The sequence below is a fragment of the Bos grunniens genome, chromosome 22, assembly GCF_055505025.1.
Source record: "Bos grunniens cultivar Pamir isolate PY7600 chromosome 22, Bosgru_T2T1.0, whole genome shotgun sequence".
In the NCBI taxonomy this organism is placed as follows: domain Eukaryota; kingdom Metazoa; phylum Chordata; class Mammalia; order Artiodactyla; family Bovidae; genus Bos; species Bos grunniens.
In genome coordinates this window covers 30,947,472-30,964,383 of record NC_141186.1, presented here as the reverse complement: position 1 = coordinate 30,964,383, position 16,912 = coordinate 30,947,472, and the positions used below count along the sequence as shown (strand labels likewise).

The 16,912-nt window shown below is 41.4% G+C and overlaps 1 protein-coding gene across 50 annotated transcripts in view; it reads right to left on the bottom strand.

Annotated features, from left to right (window-relative positions):
• FOXP1 (forkhead box P1) overlaps positions 1 to 16,912 on the bottom strand; it is a 721,956-nt gene that overhangs the window by 86,545 nt on the left and 618,499 nt on the right. For 33 of the 50 annotated variants that reach the window (XR_015151275.1, XR_015151276.1, XM_086366737.1 and 30 more), the window contains 3 exons: positions 8,915 to 9,052; positions 7,787 to 7,873; positions 2,290 to 2,443 (listed from right to left, as the gene is read on the bottom strand). Coding sequence is in view for 48 of the 50 variants with exons in the window: in XM_086366737.1 (XP_086222863.1) it covers positions 2,290 to 2,443; positions 7,787 to 7,873; positions 8,915 to 9,052 (379 nt within the window). In the remaining 2 variants the exon portion in view is untranslated. The remainder of the gene's footprint in view (positions 1 to 2,289; positions 2,444 to 7,786; positions 7,874 to 8,914; positions 9,053 to 16,912) is intronic. The other 17 variants (XM_086366741.1, XM_086366745.1, XM_086366760.1 and 14 more) reach the window with 1 other exon arrangement.

Sequence of the window (16,912 nt, the reverse complement as noted above, 5' to 3'; positions counted from 1 at the left end):
ATGGTGAGTACATCCTGAAGTGAGCGTTACTAGCATTTTCAACACACAGACCCTGTGCCTGCCTACATGTCTTTTTCCAGGACAACTGGCCCCTTCATTATAAAAGAAGCGCAGACACAGGTTTAAAAAATGTATGTTGCGGGGACAGTTGACAGATTACCGTTCACGGAACTCAATTTTACAATCCCAGGTATCACTGGCTCTAAGACAAACAGAGTTGATCAACCTTTTTTTGTCCTTGTACTTCCATACCCAGGTGACCATGTTCAAGCAAGCAGAAAGTTGATTTAAACCTCATAATGACATCAGTTTTAAGTCATCATCTCTCTGATAAAAAAAAAAAACAACAAAAAACAGTGTTGTAGTCCAACATGACTGAATTCTCCAGCCACTTTGGGCAAGGGGTTAGGGGACACAAAACCAGCCTTTTGATTCCAAGAGAGATGGCTATGACACGGGTGGTTCACTTCACTAGGAGAAATGTTTATATTTGCGTTTATGCATTTTGGGCACACATAAAGACACCCCCTTAGACTATAAATATGCATCTTCTTAATGTTGCGGGGGCTAAAGCGTTAGAGCCGACTGCTAAGCATATCAATCAATGCCATGACTAGTGAATTACCTACCGGTGTCTCTGATATGTTACTGCAGAGATTACACTTCATGCATCACCACATTCATTTCTTTCACATTACATGTGAGCTTGTCTTGTCACTGCCCAATTGCCCTCTTTTGGACAGCTTAACTGATGGACTATAACAATGAACCTGAGTGAGCACACTTAATAGTATAGGAGCGGTAGGAAAAGACGAGCGAGGTAGAAGCGGAGTCCAGTGGGTGTGTCAGCCAGCCGGCGGTGTTGCCAACAATAAATACGAAGATGTAATTAATGCACGTTATAACATTTTGCAAGCACAAAAGTGCATTAGCCCATGTGTCTTCCCCGCCCGACCCCCGCCCTGGCATTGCTCAGTTACCAAATCTTCTATTTTGACAGCAATGGCGATATTGATTATATATTGCGTGGATGAGCAGTAATAGCAGGAGGAGGAGGGGAGGTGAGAGGGAAGTTAAAGGAGGAAAATGTCCTGGTCTCAGCATTAAGACATAAAGAAAACCCAAAGAACCTCAGGAGGGACACAAGTTGGTTGTGGTTGACTCAAGAGACTCAAGGCAGACATGCCTCACTGGCTCCACCTGACACCAAAAGTTACTGAACACATGGCCATGCCTTCAGCACCATGAGGGGAGAAAGAGTTTTCATATTATGAACTGTCTTCATAGTTCCAAGACACCAAAGGTTTTAGCTGCCAGTCTTGAAGGCACACATACACATACACCCGAGTCCACCATGGGCCGTGAAGAGGCAAATGAAATCCACTGTACCATGTAAGGACAGAGGAACTGTATTTCAAAACACAGCATGACTTTCTTCTTTCCTTCCCTCCTTCCTTTCCTTCTGGCTGGTTCTGAATGATTCATTTGTGTATCACATTACCCACGTGAAAGTTAGAGTTGCTGCAACCCAGAGGGATGTCCTAGGAACAGCAAAAGTACTCATTTCTGTCTGACGGGCAACATCCATTGAAAGAACATGTCAATGGCTTTTCCAAAGAAATTTCTAAATACATGAAATCTCACTCCTTTTCGAAGAGCTCCAATTCTCAAAAATGAGCTGGAGATGGACAAGTTACCTGTTCTAATAGGTGTAGTAGAATCAACTTGCTCAAAAACCAACAATCAAGTGAATGCAAAAGAGAGAGATTCCAACAGAAAACCCCCTTGGTTTCTATAACAGCAAGAGATGAATCACAATTGTTTACCTGAATTCCTCCCTAGATGTTAAAAAGAGACATTTCAAAGGCATTACTACGATTTAAAACAGAGCAAGTTACAGGATGTACAATGTATCCAATGTATCTTAAAATGACTAACGAAAGCCTTCAAGAAAATGTATTTGTGATTCCAAACCGAAAATGTAAGAAGATCTGATTAAAATGCTCCATTAAGACAGAGCAGTACTGCCTCCTCTCCTGCAACATTTTGATCCTGTGACATTGGTGAAGTCTGCAGACCGCCCTATGTTGTCATCTTGGCACTCACAAGCCCTCTGGCTTCTGGAAGGGTCCATCACTGTTACCTGAGCTGGTTTTGCCTCTAAGTGCACAACTGCGTGTTTTAAACAATCTCCTTCATGATGAGCTGGAAGGAGACCCCACTCCCCTCCACCCCCATCACTGCCCCAGGTCTTGAGAGACCAATGCCTTCTGCATCATCAACGCTTACCTTGAGTGAGAGGTTGGAGGGGAAGGGCGGGCTGCCCTGGCTGGATGGTTAGAAGGCCCTGGCGCTGCAAAGACAGGAGGTGTTGCTGCTGTAACTGCTGCATCTGTAAAAGTTGCTGCTGGAAAGCCAACTGCTGGGTAGCCACCTGCTGTTGCTGAAAGAAATCAGGCAGGGAAAAAAAAAAAAGAATGAGATGGCCACTGCCCAGGGAAGGTGAAATAGATAGTGGTCTTCAAATACCCTGTCATCAGCCAGGACTGAGAGTGGTCACCAGAGCTTCGTGGAAGGCTCCGGCTCAAGGCCGCCTTCAAGGGGACAAAGCAGAGCACCTCTGAAGAGAAACGAGGAGGCGGGGGGTGGAGGCCCTTTCTCCTGCCGGCTCCCACAGAAAGACAATTTGCCAGTCAAGGCAGTTTCTCCTGTGGTTGGAAAGGCCTGAGTTTTTGCAGGCAGAACGTGGACTTCTAGACTCTGAAACCTGTAATGAGGCACACGAGAAGTCAGGTTTCACCACTCGAGGTCTAGAGGGATTTGAACCCTGAACCCTGAGGTGTGAAGGAGCAAGCTGCCTCTGTCCCGCCTGCACAGGGAGAAGCTTTTAACTACTCTGTTTATCACTTCTGACATAAATAAATGAGAAAAAATCAGACCTTTGAAGAAGAAAAACTTCATCTAATATTGTTAATTAGCCATGACAAACGATGAAATAACATTGTAAATCTTTCATAGAAACAGCCACTAGATTTTAATTACACACATTCATAATTTAGCAAACAACATCGCACTCAGCTGTGAGTGCTTAATATGAAGGACACTTTAAGCTGCAGATGCCTTCGCTTGGCTTGAGTTTCAGAAACCCCAAGGTCTGCTGGCTGGTCGTGCTTCCCTACCTGCTTTGTTCTTGAAAAGAAGGGGCTCTGCGATATGATAAATATCTTTCTGTTGATTGGACAATGACAGGAGGAAAACTTTTGTTGTGTAAAACATCAATACATCATTCCTGTGTTTAGCAGGCCTTGCTCCAGCCAAAAAAATTAATGTAGATTTCCTCAGTAATTATCTGAGTGATAGAAAGATAATACAGTGCAGTATTACAATAAATAGAAGGAAATTATCTAATATCCTTAATCTGTGAGGAATCAAATCGAGGTGGAGGTCTTAGCCACATTATGGCTAACAATTATGAAAGAAAAATTAACCCTTCTTGGGGAAGGGAGTTCTGGAACCAGAAAGGAAAAAGAAAGGAAAAAGGTTCTTTAAGAAAAGCCACAAGATTTGTTTTCCTGATTCTGAGTATTATTCAAAACATGAGAGAGACATTCCCAACCAAGAGGACTACATAACCCTTTCAGAGCCTCTCCTAACTACACTTCACAAACAACTGCATTCACTTAACCTAACACATGACCTTGATCTGATACATCCATAAAATGGCATATATACCAAGACCTTCTGATGCAAAGTTCAAAGGAGGAGAAAAATAGTGGTTTCCTTTTGGTCTCCATGTAGTTTATTTTACAGTAAAAACCATCATTCTCATATTAGCAACCAATTTCAGACTTACTACCATGCCACTGAGAAAGTTAATTGAGTTTCACTCCAAAAAACAAATTCTATACCACTAACAACAAAAATTTAAATAAATTTAAATGAAAAGCCAGTGTTTTCATTTGAAGAACAGCATGCATAAAATGATCCAATTGTTTTCACCCCTTCCCAAGTTATCACATTAATGTAAAACCCAATGATAGTTATATTCATGTCAAAATGATTTTTTCACTTCTTCAACAGATATTAATTCATGACGCGTTTACAAAAGGTGGGGGAGGGGAGGAAGAGAAGAAAAAACAACATGGGTGCAATAAAAGATGAGGGATTCAGCTCCTGCTGAAGTAGAAAGTCATGGGGCGGGGGTGCCGGGGTCTGCGGAGGGTGTTTCCTGTCCAACTGTAAATGAAATGTTTAGAAATTCTGTATTTATATAAAATGACTGATGGCTGCTCTGTTGTCTCTGTGGCCATCCCTAGGAAAAGCTCCTGAGAGCTGTCCGTGTTTGAAAAGCCAGGATATAAAAGTATACAAGGCCCATTGTCCAAAGAAAGAATTTAAAAGCAACACTGGTTGCCAAACTGTGCTCCCCACCCAGTTACCAAACACAGGATACGAGCCGTTTGTTTACTTCTCACAATTGAATGCATACAAAAAAGGTCTCCGCGCAGTCCCCTGGACAGGTCAGTAGTCGGTGTTAAAATGCTAAAATGCCCTGATAAACCTTGCATTTCGGATCCCCTCCCTAGCTCTGCAGTCAAAGGTCTGTTTTCCTTTCTTCGGCTCCTCCCTACCGCCTAACATAAACTGTCATAACTACCCAGGACAAACGGCCCTTTTAAAACAATCAACTTAGCCTACCTCGCCCGCACAGGATGGGATCTTTTTTTGTGGCCTGACTTAAAATTAACTCTGCCTTCGCTTTTCCACACCCGTCCTGTCAAATAGTAATGAGCCGTCACTTAAGAACTAGCTGTATGGGGCTACAGAGTGCCCATCTTCCCAAGAAGGTCTCAGGTCTGAACTCAACAACTTGAGGCAACTTTAGGAAAAAAAGAGGCTAAAGTATGTTGTTCTGGCCCAGGATCAAGTATCTTACTGCAGAGGTGATCAAAAGAGGGAAAAGGCGGGGAGAGGGTGGCTGACGATTCAAAATTATGAGCCACTAATGACTGGGGATTCAGTAAATTAATACACTTGTTCCATCTGTCAACATCCAAGTTCAAACCTTGTTAAAATCCTAACCAGCAGTCCACATCATGAAATTACTACCATGTGACTCTACTTCATGGTAGCACAAAAGGACCACCACCAGCATAGTACTTTCAGGAGGCTCCCCCCTTACCTGAGGGACATAAAGATAGCCTGGTCATTGTTACGACAGGACCTGGTGACATTCAGTGGTACTGTGAACACACCAGTAGAATCCAAGGGGACATGCTGTAGGTCTGGGCCCGCTCACCCCTCAGGATGTGAAGGCAACACCACCTTTACCATCAAAATGGATGGTGAAGTGTGACCGCAACATACCCAGTGTCCTGGAGACGCTGAACACTACCTCTGTCACGTAACCACCGTCCCCTGGTTCAGACAGAGTGGCCCCCTTTTCTCCCCCACCCCCCTCCCAAATTCTAACACCACCAGCGTGTCTGTGCACCCGAGATGCCCCTTCCCTTTCTGAAGGCAGCAATTTGGGCGAGTTAACTTTTATCCTTCCTTCTGCTGTGTAACTTTCGCCTTTGCATTTCTTTATCTGCCCTCTGAGCTCATCTGAACTTTCATGTTCTCCCAGCATGCAGACGTGCATTCCAAACTATGTCTAACAGACCAAGTAAGAGGTTAATAAGAAGTGGCAACAGAAAGGAAAAACACAATCCCTGGTAACTGATAAGAATGACAGTGCGGCCCTTTTTTGTTTGTCTTCAAATATAGAGTTAAAGATCTTTAAAAAACTAAATTTTGATGCCTTTGAAAAGAAAGAAGCACAAAATAACAACAGGGGGTTATTGCCTGCGAGCCACAGGGGAGAAACTCCATAATTCTTATTCTCCCTTTTGAAGGCTGTTAGAAATCTGATTCAAAAAAGCAACAGCAGAAGGGGAAACCTCTTGAGGCTGTAACCATTTCCTGTGATCATGCATAATGTGCTTCAAAAGTGGGTTTTTACCAATTCTGTTGATCAATTGCACCTCCTTCATATCCCTTCTTTTTTCTGCTGTGTTTACATCTGATGTGACTCCGTGACAAGCACTGTCTGAGACTGTGAAACAGGCCTGTCATGTTGATTTATGGGCGCATCAAACCACAACTTGTCCAAACTGAAGCTCGCAGTTCATTAATTAGAGAGTTGTGACTTTGAAGTCAGCTTTCAGACTGTGGTTTTTAACATTTGGCTTAATTTATATGCTCTTGAATGTGGATCTCTAAGGAAAAAACTGAAATTCCCTTCTTGTCTTTGAACTTCTTTTGACCGCACAATAATCATTTCTTTGTCCAGAGTGATGCCTGCAATCCCAGAGTCATTAACGCGCATTGAACTGCCACTGATGAGTAAGCCCTACTGAATTAGAAAAACAGCCAGCAAAACAAAGCTGAGAGCCTTCTGCACAGTGATATCTCACAATTACATGCCTTCCCTCCCTGTGCCATTTCCATTTTAATTACTGTTAGTCCTTTAGATTTACATTTTAGACACTTTTTAATCTGTTCCCTTTTTTATTATAGCAGCACCCGGTAGCGCGGCACCGTACTTAAGGTTGTGTCAGCAGTTTCATTAAAACACCTCCTCCCCTTCAGCCCCAAACTGCCCCTACTCTGCAGGGGTTTCCATCCAGGCTGCTAACCAGGACTCCAGGGTGAACCCTTGGCAGAGCAAGGAAAATGTACCCAGTTTGTGCAGAGCGAGGAACCGGCACAGTGAGAATGGCTGGGTCATTCCCAACGTGCGAAAACAGGCGTTTCCAGGCACCCGTGCTCCTGAGACGGCCAGGGACAGAGTCACCTGGCAGGACTCCTTCTAAGCTGAAGGCAGGGGCTGCCTGCTGCAGGCCAGCAAAGAAGCTGTTCAGCGGGACTGCGAGCTGTTTACCAAGATCTACATTGTCATTCCGAGGAGAATACTCAAATGCAAAGAATTTCAGTCCACCGTGAAAACATGCAGAGATAAGTGACATTGGATAACTTTGAAACGGGAAGAGAGATGTCACGATAACACACACATGCCCAGAGATACTCCCTCATCTGACCAAGCCTCGGCCACACTGAGTCGCATAGAAGGTAGGACAGAAACCCTGCCTGGGAAGGTCTTCCCTTCTGTTGAGAGAATCCTGTTACCTAACTGGGCAGTAGGCACACATGATCACCATGCCCACTTACAAAGGCCTGCATACACAGAAGATATCGCAATACACAAGTTCTTCTCAGGAAGACACAAATAATCCAAGCCTGCCATTAGCAATTATGAACCATGCAACTTGGAAGAAGTTGTTCAACAAAGATGGGGTGTTCTGAACCCTGCTCTAACTTTTGGCATAAGGGATTCTTTTTCTGAAGGCAAAAGCCATCACCAACACCCAAGCTCTTGGAGCTGGGAGAAAAAATATCAAGTGCACGCCCAGGTAAAATTTCACTGGGAGCACTTCACCTCCCCCAGCTAAATCTCAGCTCAGCGGTGCGTTTGCAAAAGTCACCCTAAAGGTTCGGCCCAGCCTCCTCTTCCCAGCGCCCATACGAGGTACACCTGTAGCAGTGTTCAAAAATACGTGGCAGCCAGTGAACAGAACCCAGAAAAATCTGAAAGAAAACAGGACAATAACTCTCAGTCTGAAAGCTGAGAACCGATAGAGTCAGCTCAGTTGTGCAATCATTTAAAAGATGAATGACAGTTTAATAGCCATGAGATAGTCCTCTGGGATCTGTGGTTTGAAAGTAAAATATGTATTGTCGGTACCTCTTTAGGCTGTTTTCCAGCATGTTGTTGTAAAAGTTGAAGCTGCAACTGTTCCTGTTGTTTTTTATAAAACTCTTGAAGCTGCTGCTACAAAGGAAAAAGAGGACGGTAAGTAACAGAGGGCACTGCCAAGCCACTGTCCCTTTCGGTGCCATACACAAACTGTGATTTGAAAAATAGCATCCTTTTATCTGTAATGGCCTGACCTTTAGTTTGAAACTCGACAATAAATTTCAGTGCATGCTGACTCTTCTTGGCATTATTGTTTGAAAAGTAATCTCCAAAATGAACTGATGAAAAACATACCATTTTTCTACACAAACTAATTAAAAGAAGGCAAGGAATGACCTTTGATTGTACAACAAAGCTAAAGCGCCCTTGCTGAGGGAGTCTGGTGAATCTCTACTGCAGATTGTGCATGCTCACTCAGTGTCAGGCTCGGGCGGTGCTGGGGGCTGTTCCGTGTGGACATCACCGTGTGGCCAGTTTCCTCTGCATCCAGTCCCCACCACCTTGCCTCAGCAGCTCCCATCGCTATGGTCCCGAATCCCCTCTATCTGGTTCAGGGGTCCATCAAAGCAGACTATGAGGTCCCCATGGCACCATGGCAGCCAGAAGTTTACTTCAGCATCAGCAGACACAAAAGGGGTAAAACCAACTGTGCACCTGACCGTTAACAAACTCCAAGATGTTTCCTGATGTTGAAAAGTTCTGTTCGCTTCTGAGTTGAAATGGGGACTTTGAGAGCTGTCACATTTAAACCTGCTCCTGACGTGCTCTCGTTTTGCTTTGATTCACACCATTTAGAAGCCTCTGGGCTTACCAAATAAAAGAGCGCAAAGCCCCCTAAGCCGAAAAGATCTTACTTCTACCAAGTCCAATTACAGCCCTAATCTCAGTCCATCGGGTACTCTCCCGGCCCAAACCCTCACGGCTTTGGCAGGGTCCCTCTCTTTCAGGGATGCAAAAGCAGTTGATCACCCAGGGACCAATGTACATCCCACCCCACGTGCCTCGCTCTGCTTACTGCTTCGATGGGCAAAAGAGCTGCTCAGGTGAGGGCAAGTATGAATGGAGGGGTGGGGCCCTGGAGGCATGGGATGCTGGGGAAGGAGGAGGGACCATTACCTGTTGAAGCATGAGGGCCTGCTGCTGCTGGAGGAGAACCTGGAGCTGCTGAGGGCTCAGCACTTGCTGCTGGAGAATCTGCTGCATCTGCTGGGGAGTGATAACTTGAGGTGTCATCATAGCCACTGACACGGGAACCTAGAACGTTAACGAAGGATAAATAGGAAGCCAGGAAATCGCACACCCACAGCACTCAGCCTTCCACGTTCAGTGACAGACTGTCTTCAGCCTGCTTAGAGGACTGACCCATTTCCCATATGCGATTCCTCTGTCCAAAGGGGATGCAGCCACGAACTCTAATCAATCAAGTAGTGGATTTCAAATAAAGAAACATAAAACAAAACCTTGCAGCCACTGACAAGTGTTCCTGAGAGTTGGTAAGCAAACAAGGAGTAAAAGCTTAACATAAGCTACCCGGAGCTAAGGTTGGTGTGACGTCAGTTGCTTAATGAGTTTTTGGTCATAGTGAGATACAGGAAGTTAACACCAACTTGAATTATAGGGAAGAAGTTTAACGGGAACCAATATTTTCCCAGCTGGAGCCAATACAATCAGTCCTCTGCGGACAGTTATTTTGAGAACAGTGCATGAACACCGAGTCCTGTGGACAACTGAACCTTGGGTGCACCTTGCGAACTGCAACACAGACCCTTTCTATGATGCCTTGTACCCTTCCCTGTTCACCCAGCACACAGATGTCTCAATTCTTTCATAGTATAAAAGCCGCTTTCCATGACATTTCAGTGGCAAACAGCTACAGTGATGAACTTGATAGCATTTCATATTTGCAACTGTTAACACGTTTCTGCACGGGCATCTCTGCAAGAAACCTGCACACTGTATCTGAAAGGATGATGTCTTGTTCAGATAAAACACTGACATTAAAATGACAGGCTGTCTTGGCCAAGGTTACACAAATTGTATTCAAGCGGATACCTAATGACAATGCTATGAATTCTGCAAGCTTTCTAGAATGTAATTTAGCTATTCAAAATAATCACTGCACTTGTGTTTAATTTGCAGACTACATGAGAACCATTTTGTCAGGCCCCGTAATACAAGAAGACTATTTCATGAAAAATTATCCCCCCCCAATAAAAAGATAAGGAAAGGGGAAAAAAAAATGAAAGAAAAGACAAAACCTGTATGTCTTTGAACAGTAATATTTAAGCATCTTACTTTTCTTTGGTTTCTAATCAAACATGTGACAGCAAGAAGCTAGAAGCAGTAAAGGATATACTTTGTTAAAAAGGATCTGCTGTCATCTCATGTATTACAATAAAAGGTAATAATAACATGTTTTGCACTTTGCCTGTGTGCCACTTAAAAAAAAAAAAATCCGGCAGACAATAGCTGATCAGAAGATAAAAGAATTAAAAAAATCTTTCAGGGGAGCAGTAAGCAAAAGGGAGAAATGCAGTATTAATTTTATATAACATAATGTCTTAATATGCAGTTTATCTTGACTTTTTCACATGATTTGTCCTGTCATTTGCATAGCGAGCTCTCATTCCTAATTTCACAGTCATTATGCACTGATGTCCCGATTTCTCAGCATCACTAATTTTGATGAACTAAAAATGGTTCCTGAAGGTCAGATGCATATACAGTGAACAGCCTCCACTGTTGTTGTGGGCATGTTTTGTGTTGGGGGATGTTTACATGCAAGTCTCTCATCGTTTGGAAAACACTAGCTGGAACATTTGAAAATTTTCATTAGCCCAAGTCTGGAAGGTCATCATCAAATTCTTCCTACTGCAGTGGCCTTTTAAGTGTAGATGTAGATACACTGTAATTTAAAACAGATGGGCATGTCTGAATATTTTTATATGCAAACAGGGACAGATGTATATGAATGGATAAATTATCCTTTTAAAAAGATACTCCGCCGCACAAAATATCACCAATGATGAGAACAGTGAACTTGCATTTAATCTAGGACAAACACCAAGAAGACACTATCCAAACATCTAACCATCTAGAAATTAGTTCCAATTAGTTGACTCCGTCTTCATACAGGAGAAACTTTCTGAATGCTTCAATCTGTATTGGGTGCCAATCACTATCTTTTGAGCAGCAAAAGCCAACATATCACGATGGGAGTTTACTTTTCCTTGAGAGTTGCATCATCACACAGGGAGGTTTGATTAAGCAAACAAAAGAACCATGTTTAAGGTTTCTTTTTTTCGCCCTGCATTTCTTGGATGATATACAAAATAAATATTCTTGAGCCAAATTTCTGATGGTGATGAACAGGAAAATAGACAGGAACAGGGTGGTGTAAGATCTAAGCTGGTGATGCACGAGAAATTAACAGTATTCTAACAGAAACCACCATAGACAGTCTCGTGCTCACAATTTTTAAAGTGACTGTGGAAACCCTATGTTAGAAATGGGCACCAGAGAACTTTTGGGTGTGAGAGAAGAGTCAGCTATCCTGGTTGGTTTGGTGGTCACAGAGGTGGATACAATTGCCAAAATCCTTCCAACTGTCTACTTAAAACAAATACACTTTATCATATGTAAATTATGCTTCAACAAAACAGATCTAAAAGTTTAAAAAAGGACTTATGCCCACAGATAATTTTTAAATCCCCATATACAGTCAACAGTTTAAATCTCCTTTCCCCAGAGTTTTTATTCAATATCCATAGTCATGTTACAGAACAGTAAAATGATCTTGAGTCTCCCCTTCTTTTTCCCCCGTGGACATCTCCATGGAGGTGGTGACGAACAATCAAACGCTTAAAGCAGCAGACAGCCAAAGGAGGGAAAGGGCCGAGAAGCCTGAGTAATCCTCCAGCCTGGTGACAGGTCTCTGAATGAGCAGAAGTGGGCTATCAGATCCTGACGGCCTCAGCTCTGCTTTTACATCTGAAACCACATTTTCACACCAGTTAACGCTGAGCTTCCAGAGTGGGCTTGAGCTTCATTTATAAACATAATGAAACTGAGATTTTCCCCAAAGTTTCTCCTCCAACATGTCATGAAAATCAGTTATGGAAAGCTTTCACAAACACAGCCAAACGAACCAGAAACCATTGTGGGGTGGAAAAGGAAAAGAAGAAGAAATCTGAACACAGTGTGAGGCTTTAAATAGTTAAGAATTATAGCCTACATATTCACTGCTTTAGCTCTCGATGTCCAACTTTTTCACGTAGCTAGTCCCTACTAATACTGGGAATCAAAGGGCATGCAGTACCAGCGAGAGGCTATTACAGCCCACACTTTATTGCCCATTACTACTGAGGTCATTAGCGGCAAGAGTGATTGTACTGGTCTTAACCTATTGATCACTGTAACTACTATCATTTAATCCTGTGTTGAATGTCTGGAAAGCAGCTAAAGGCACACAAGAGAGAGTGCTTCAGCATTGAGAAATATGGCCAAGGATTTGAAATTACACTTTGATTCATAAAATCTAGCCACTGGTTTAAATCAATAGTATTTAAAACAGTCATGTGAGTTTTTAACTACAGCGCTCTAGTATTTATGAGCTCCTCTTTCAGAGTATTCAGTCAAAACTAAACTCCCCCCCACCAATTCCATGCATCTACCTTACCCTCCTTGAGATAAAAACATTAATTTCTGAGGTTTGTGTGCTACAGGGCTCATGCCTTAACTAGGAGTTCAAGCTCATTCTTGATTTCTTTCTCAAATGACAGTTTAAATGTAATGCAAAAAAAAAAAAAGTATCCCCGATACTGTAACTACCTTAACTCTTTGAGTATATAGAAATGAGTATGTTTTATGAGTTAACAATGAATCATAGAAGGCAATTTATGAAGAACGAGAATGATTCCGTCTAGCTGCCTTCAGGGATCAGAAATTCAAATTAAACTTCTGGCAGACATTTAAAGAATGCTAGCATACAAAACTGAATTTAAAACACACACACACACACACACAGTTAACACTCTTTAGTTGAGTTTCAAGAGGAAGTCAGGAATTAAAAAAAAAATTGCTTGATACACTGCTGACTGATGGCAAGCGGGTGTGGCCCACCCCAGGTGCGCACAAACCTGCGAGCATGGCAGCCCAACGGCTGTGCCGGCCATCGGGGCGCTGTGGTGCGCGTCTGCGCTGCCTTCCCACCCTCGTTCTCGGCACAACAAGTGGATGGTCAAAGCCCATCCACTGCTGTGTAAATTCTCCCTGATGCAGTTTTCTTTTACTTCCAAACGGCTTTATAAAGCAGCTGAACGCTAGAAGACCACTGAAATAATCTGGCTTATTTTTCCCCTGCATCCTCAATGGGGAAAGGTAGGTGAGGGGGAAGGGGATAGTGTAAAAAGCAAACAAATAAATAAGAACACCCACAGAAACAATACTTTATTTCTAATCCCAGAGACAATAGGAGGAATTGGGTGGGAGGGGAGATGACACAATATAAATACTGAAAATAACATGTCATCCTTTTTTTTTTTCTTTCTCTTTAGTTTATACTCAATGTTAACTCTAAGTAAATGCTGCCAGGTATAAATACACAGAGATCTTGGACATGAGCATATTCTCATAACTGCTATGGGTACAAATAATGCAAATGTAAAGATAAACACATTTAAAGTATTGTTGTATTTCCATTTCTCTGGATTAATAATTTAGAAACTGTTGTTCATCTCTGGTTATTCACTTCATGGATGTCCCAAGGAACTGAAGTCCTTTCTAGATCTAAGGCTCTACCTGGATGATAACTGACCAGGTTAGGCAGTGTTACTTGGTTCATCAAGTAAGAGCAAATGAATTACATTAGAATGTTCCACAACATCAAAGCAGAACCAAAGAAAATGGCTCCCCATGTGAAAACAAAAAAACAAAAAAACCTATGTCAAATTTGATATGTTCATACAGAAGCTAGCCTGTGTGAAAGGAAAGAAATAGCAAGCCCCCCTCCAAGAGAGACCAGTGTTCATAATTAATAACCCAGTGGATACAACTGATATATCACCAAACAAAAAAGTTAGAAAGCTTCTATCTATTCCCCATGGTATTTAGAAAGAAGGAGGAAAACACACACACAAAATCCCCCAAAAGCCACAGATAGCATGTGAGGCAGCTATATCATACTGGAAAGAAAATATGTTTCTGACATAATATTTCAGTCTTCAAAAAATTTTTTAAAAAGCATGCTATTCATGTGTAAAGTATAATTCTGTTTCATTATAGAATTCTGCTTTTTGTATAACTCTTTTAGGCTTCGCTATTTTGCCACAATACTGTACAAAGCATTAAGGCAGGTAATGGTTATTATATTAATGCAAAATCATCTAAGTAGTCAGTCATTAGCATAACTGTTCTCTCAGTAACAATACAACCACTTATTAAAATTTTAGGGGAAAAAAGACCTCTTTAAAATGCAATTAGCATTTCATTTTTTATCATTTTGTTTATTACATTCTATCAAAAAGGGCTATCCTTCTTTCAAGAAGAACTGTATGGCCAAGACTTGACTGCCAATCAGGTGTTATTTCAGGTTATCAAGCCTAATAAGCAATCTCTAAGCCTAATAAGCAACGTTCTCTGAGCTCTTCTTTTGTCTCTAAATTGTAAAAAGTGGTATAGATTCATATTTGTTTACAGCACAGGCATTCATGGGACCTCCACTGCTCTCTCCCATTTCCCCACGCACATAAGGTTACTCTCTGAGTGCCAGTGTAATTGTTTTAGCTCTAATAAATATCAGCTTCATTCGCATAAAAATGTAAAGTTTACATGAATTAAATCGCTTCCCCCATTAGCGACCGTTAAATACAGGAAACAATGGAAGCTATACATGAAAATAATCATCCAATAAGCCCTGATCTTTTCAACCTGTCAACTATTATTATTATTATTAATATTATTATTTAAATCCAGAAAAAAGCTCCTCTTTCCTTGTTCAGTCTCTTTCTCTTGGAAGAGGGATAGAAAACAATTTAGTGCACATGGATCAAACCTGCTATGATAGTTTATCTTAACAACAACGAAAATGGTCTTTTAGGACTGCAAAGAGGAGGAGAGAGAACTATTCCAAGAAGGCACCTCAGAAAACATTCTAGCCACAGTCGTGAAGAAAAAAGGAAGAGGCCTTGGCTAAATAAGCTCCATTATATTGAAGCATTATTCAAAAATAGTGCAAGGGAGGGCAACTGTATCCATCTTATTTGACACACACAGAGGATTAGAATAAGGAAAGACAACTTGGAGACATGGTTGTAGATCAACAGATACTGTTAGATGAAGAAAAATTAAATGTTGATCTTTTGCACATCACACATTTTCTACAACTAAGAATTAAATGGACAGGTCTTCACATTTTAACCAGCACTGAAAATATAATAGAGGTGCTTAACTACATTTTTATTTTTTATTATTTACTGAGATGGAGGGGGGGATTTTAGTTGAATTTGAACATACAGGTAGGCCAAAATTAGATCATTACAAAGTTTTTAAGACCTGACTGAGGGTGCAATCACTTTTTTTTTTTCCTTCAGAATTACAACTTCTGTTTCTCAAATTATGTAGTTTCCCATGCCAATTTCCAACACGTTATCCATAACAATTAAACTAAAGGGTGCAAATTAGATTCTAATGAGAAAACATCAGTTGCTTCTCTGACAATCTCACCATTCACTGATTTATTTCTAATGAAGACAGAGCCCAACCCAAAGCTCCTTATGTGATAAAGGACAAAACATGTTCAAAAACGCCTAGTAAAAATCAAGGCAAATGGGAAAGCCAGACCCACCCTCATGAAGTGGTGTGACAATTAGAGTAATTGTACAAAAAACCATCTTCAGGACAAAGTAAAAGAAATTAAGCTGCCACAACTGTAACAGGTTAGATGAAAAAAATCAAAATTTAATGTATTCTCCCCTGTGTCATCTTGTTTTGTCAAGACATCAAATAGAATTGGGAAGTACAAAATAACAAGCCCTTGAGAAATCACAGAAGCCGACCTTTTTGATGTTGTTGATTTACCTTGTTCTCAGTTATTTGAACAATGATGTTTCAGATTTAAAGGCCAGATAAAGCTTAAAAATTAAAACATGATACCAAGGTATCCCCCCAAAAGTGCACCCTAACATTTAGCCTGCAACTTCATTGATTAGCTGCTTTCAACCAGATTGGAAAAGGAGGCACAGTGCATGTATTCAATATTTATTTTTCTCATTCTAAATTAATTTCTCTTCAAAAGCTGCCAGGTTGGAAGAAAGACTCAGAGATTACTCCTACAATCCTCAAGTCGAGGCCCAGCTCAGGTCTTTCCAGATAATTCAAGTTCCCACAACCTGCAGAGGACTGTTCAGCTAAGAGGTAACTGAGTTTTCTCTTTTTAAAAAGAGTAAATAAAGGTGAATATAGAAAGCCATTTATGAGGAGGGGGAAAAAGTACTGCACACTTAGAAATGACTCAAACCAATGTCCAGAAACATCATGCTGCTGCCAAGAACAGAAATCTTTCACCAAAGAGCAACAAATTCAAATTTATCCCCAAATCTAGGCATGTAGGTATACACAAAGTCCATTCCTTCTCTGCCCCCAGAGAGCTACAGAGTATCAGCAGCATAACTCCAAGTCTGATGTATTTTCTACAAAGATGTATAGGATCAATGTATCACTCGATAGCTTTCTCAATTTTTACGTGTAGATGGCTGCTTCTACCACAGCATACACAGCAGTAAAAAAAAAAAAAAAAGAAAAAGAAATCTGTTTAAAAGGCACTAAAAGTAAATAACCAAGTATTTACAATCACTAGGAGAATCTGTAAGATCGAGACTATCTAATAGCTATTAAATTACTCTAATTCCTTGTCATCAAATTCATATGCATTTTAACACATAACAGACACATACACAGGCACTATGCATTTATTTACTCGAACCTTTTCTGGTCAACTGTTGCTGCCTAATACTCCTGCTTGTAAACCACACTCAGTCACAGAACTACCTGAAGTGGATTCTGACTACTCTATTTGTCCAATTCCTAAGAGGATAGCTATCCATTTCTCTTTAGTGG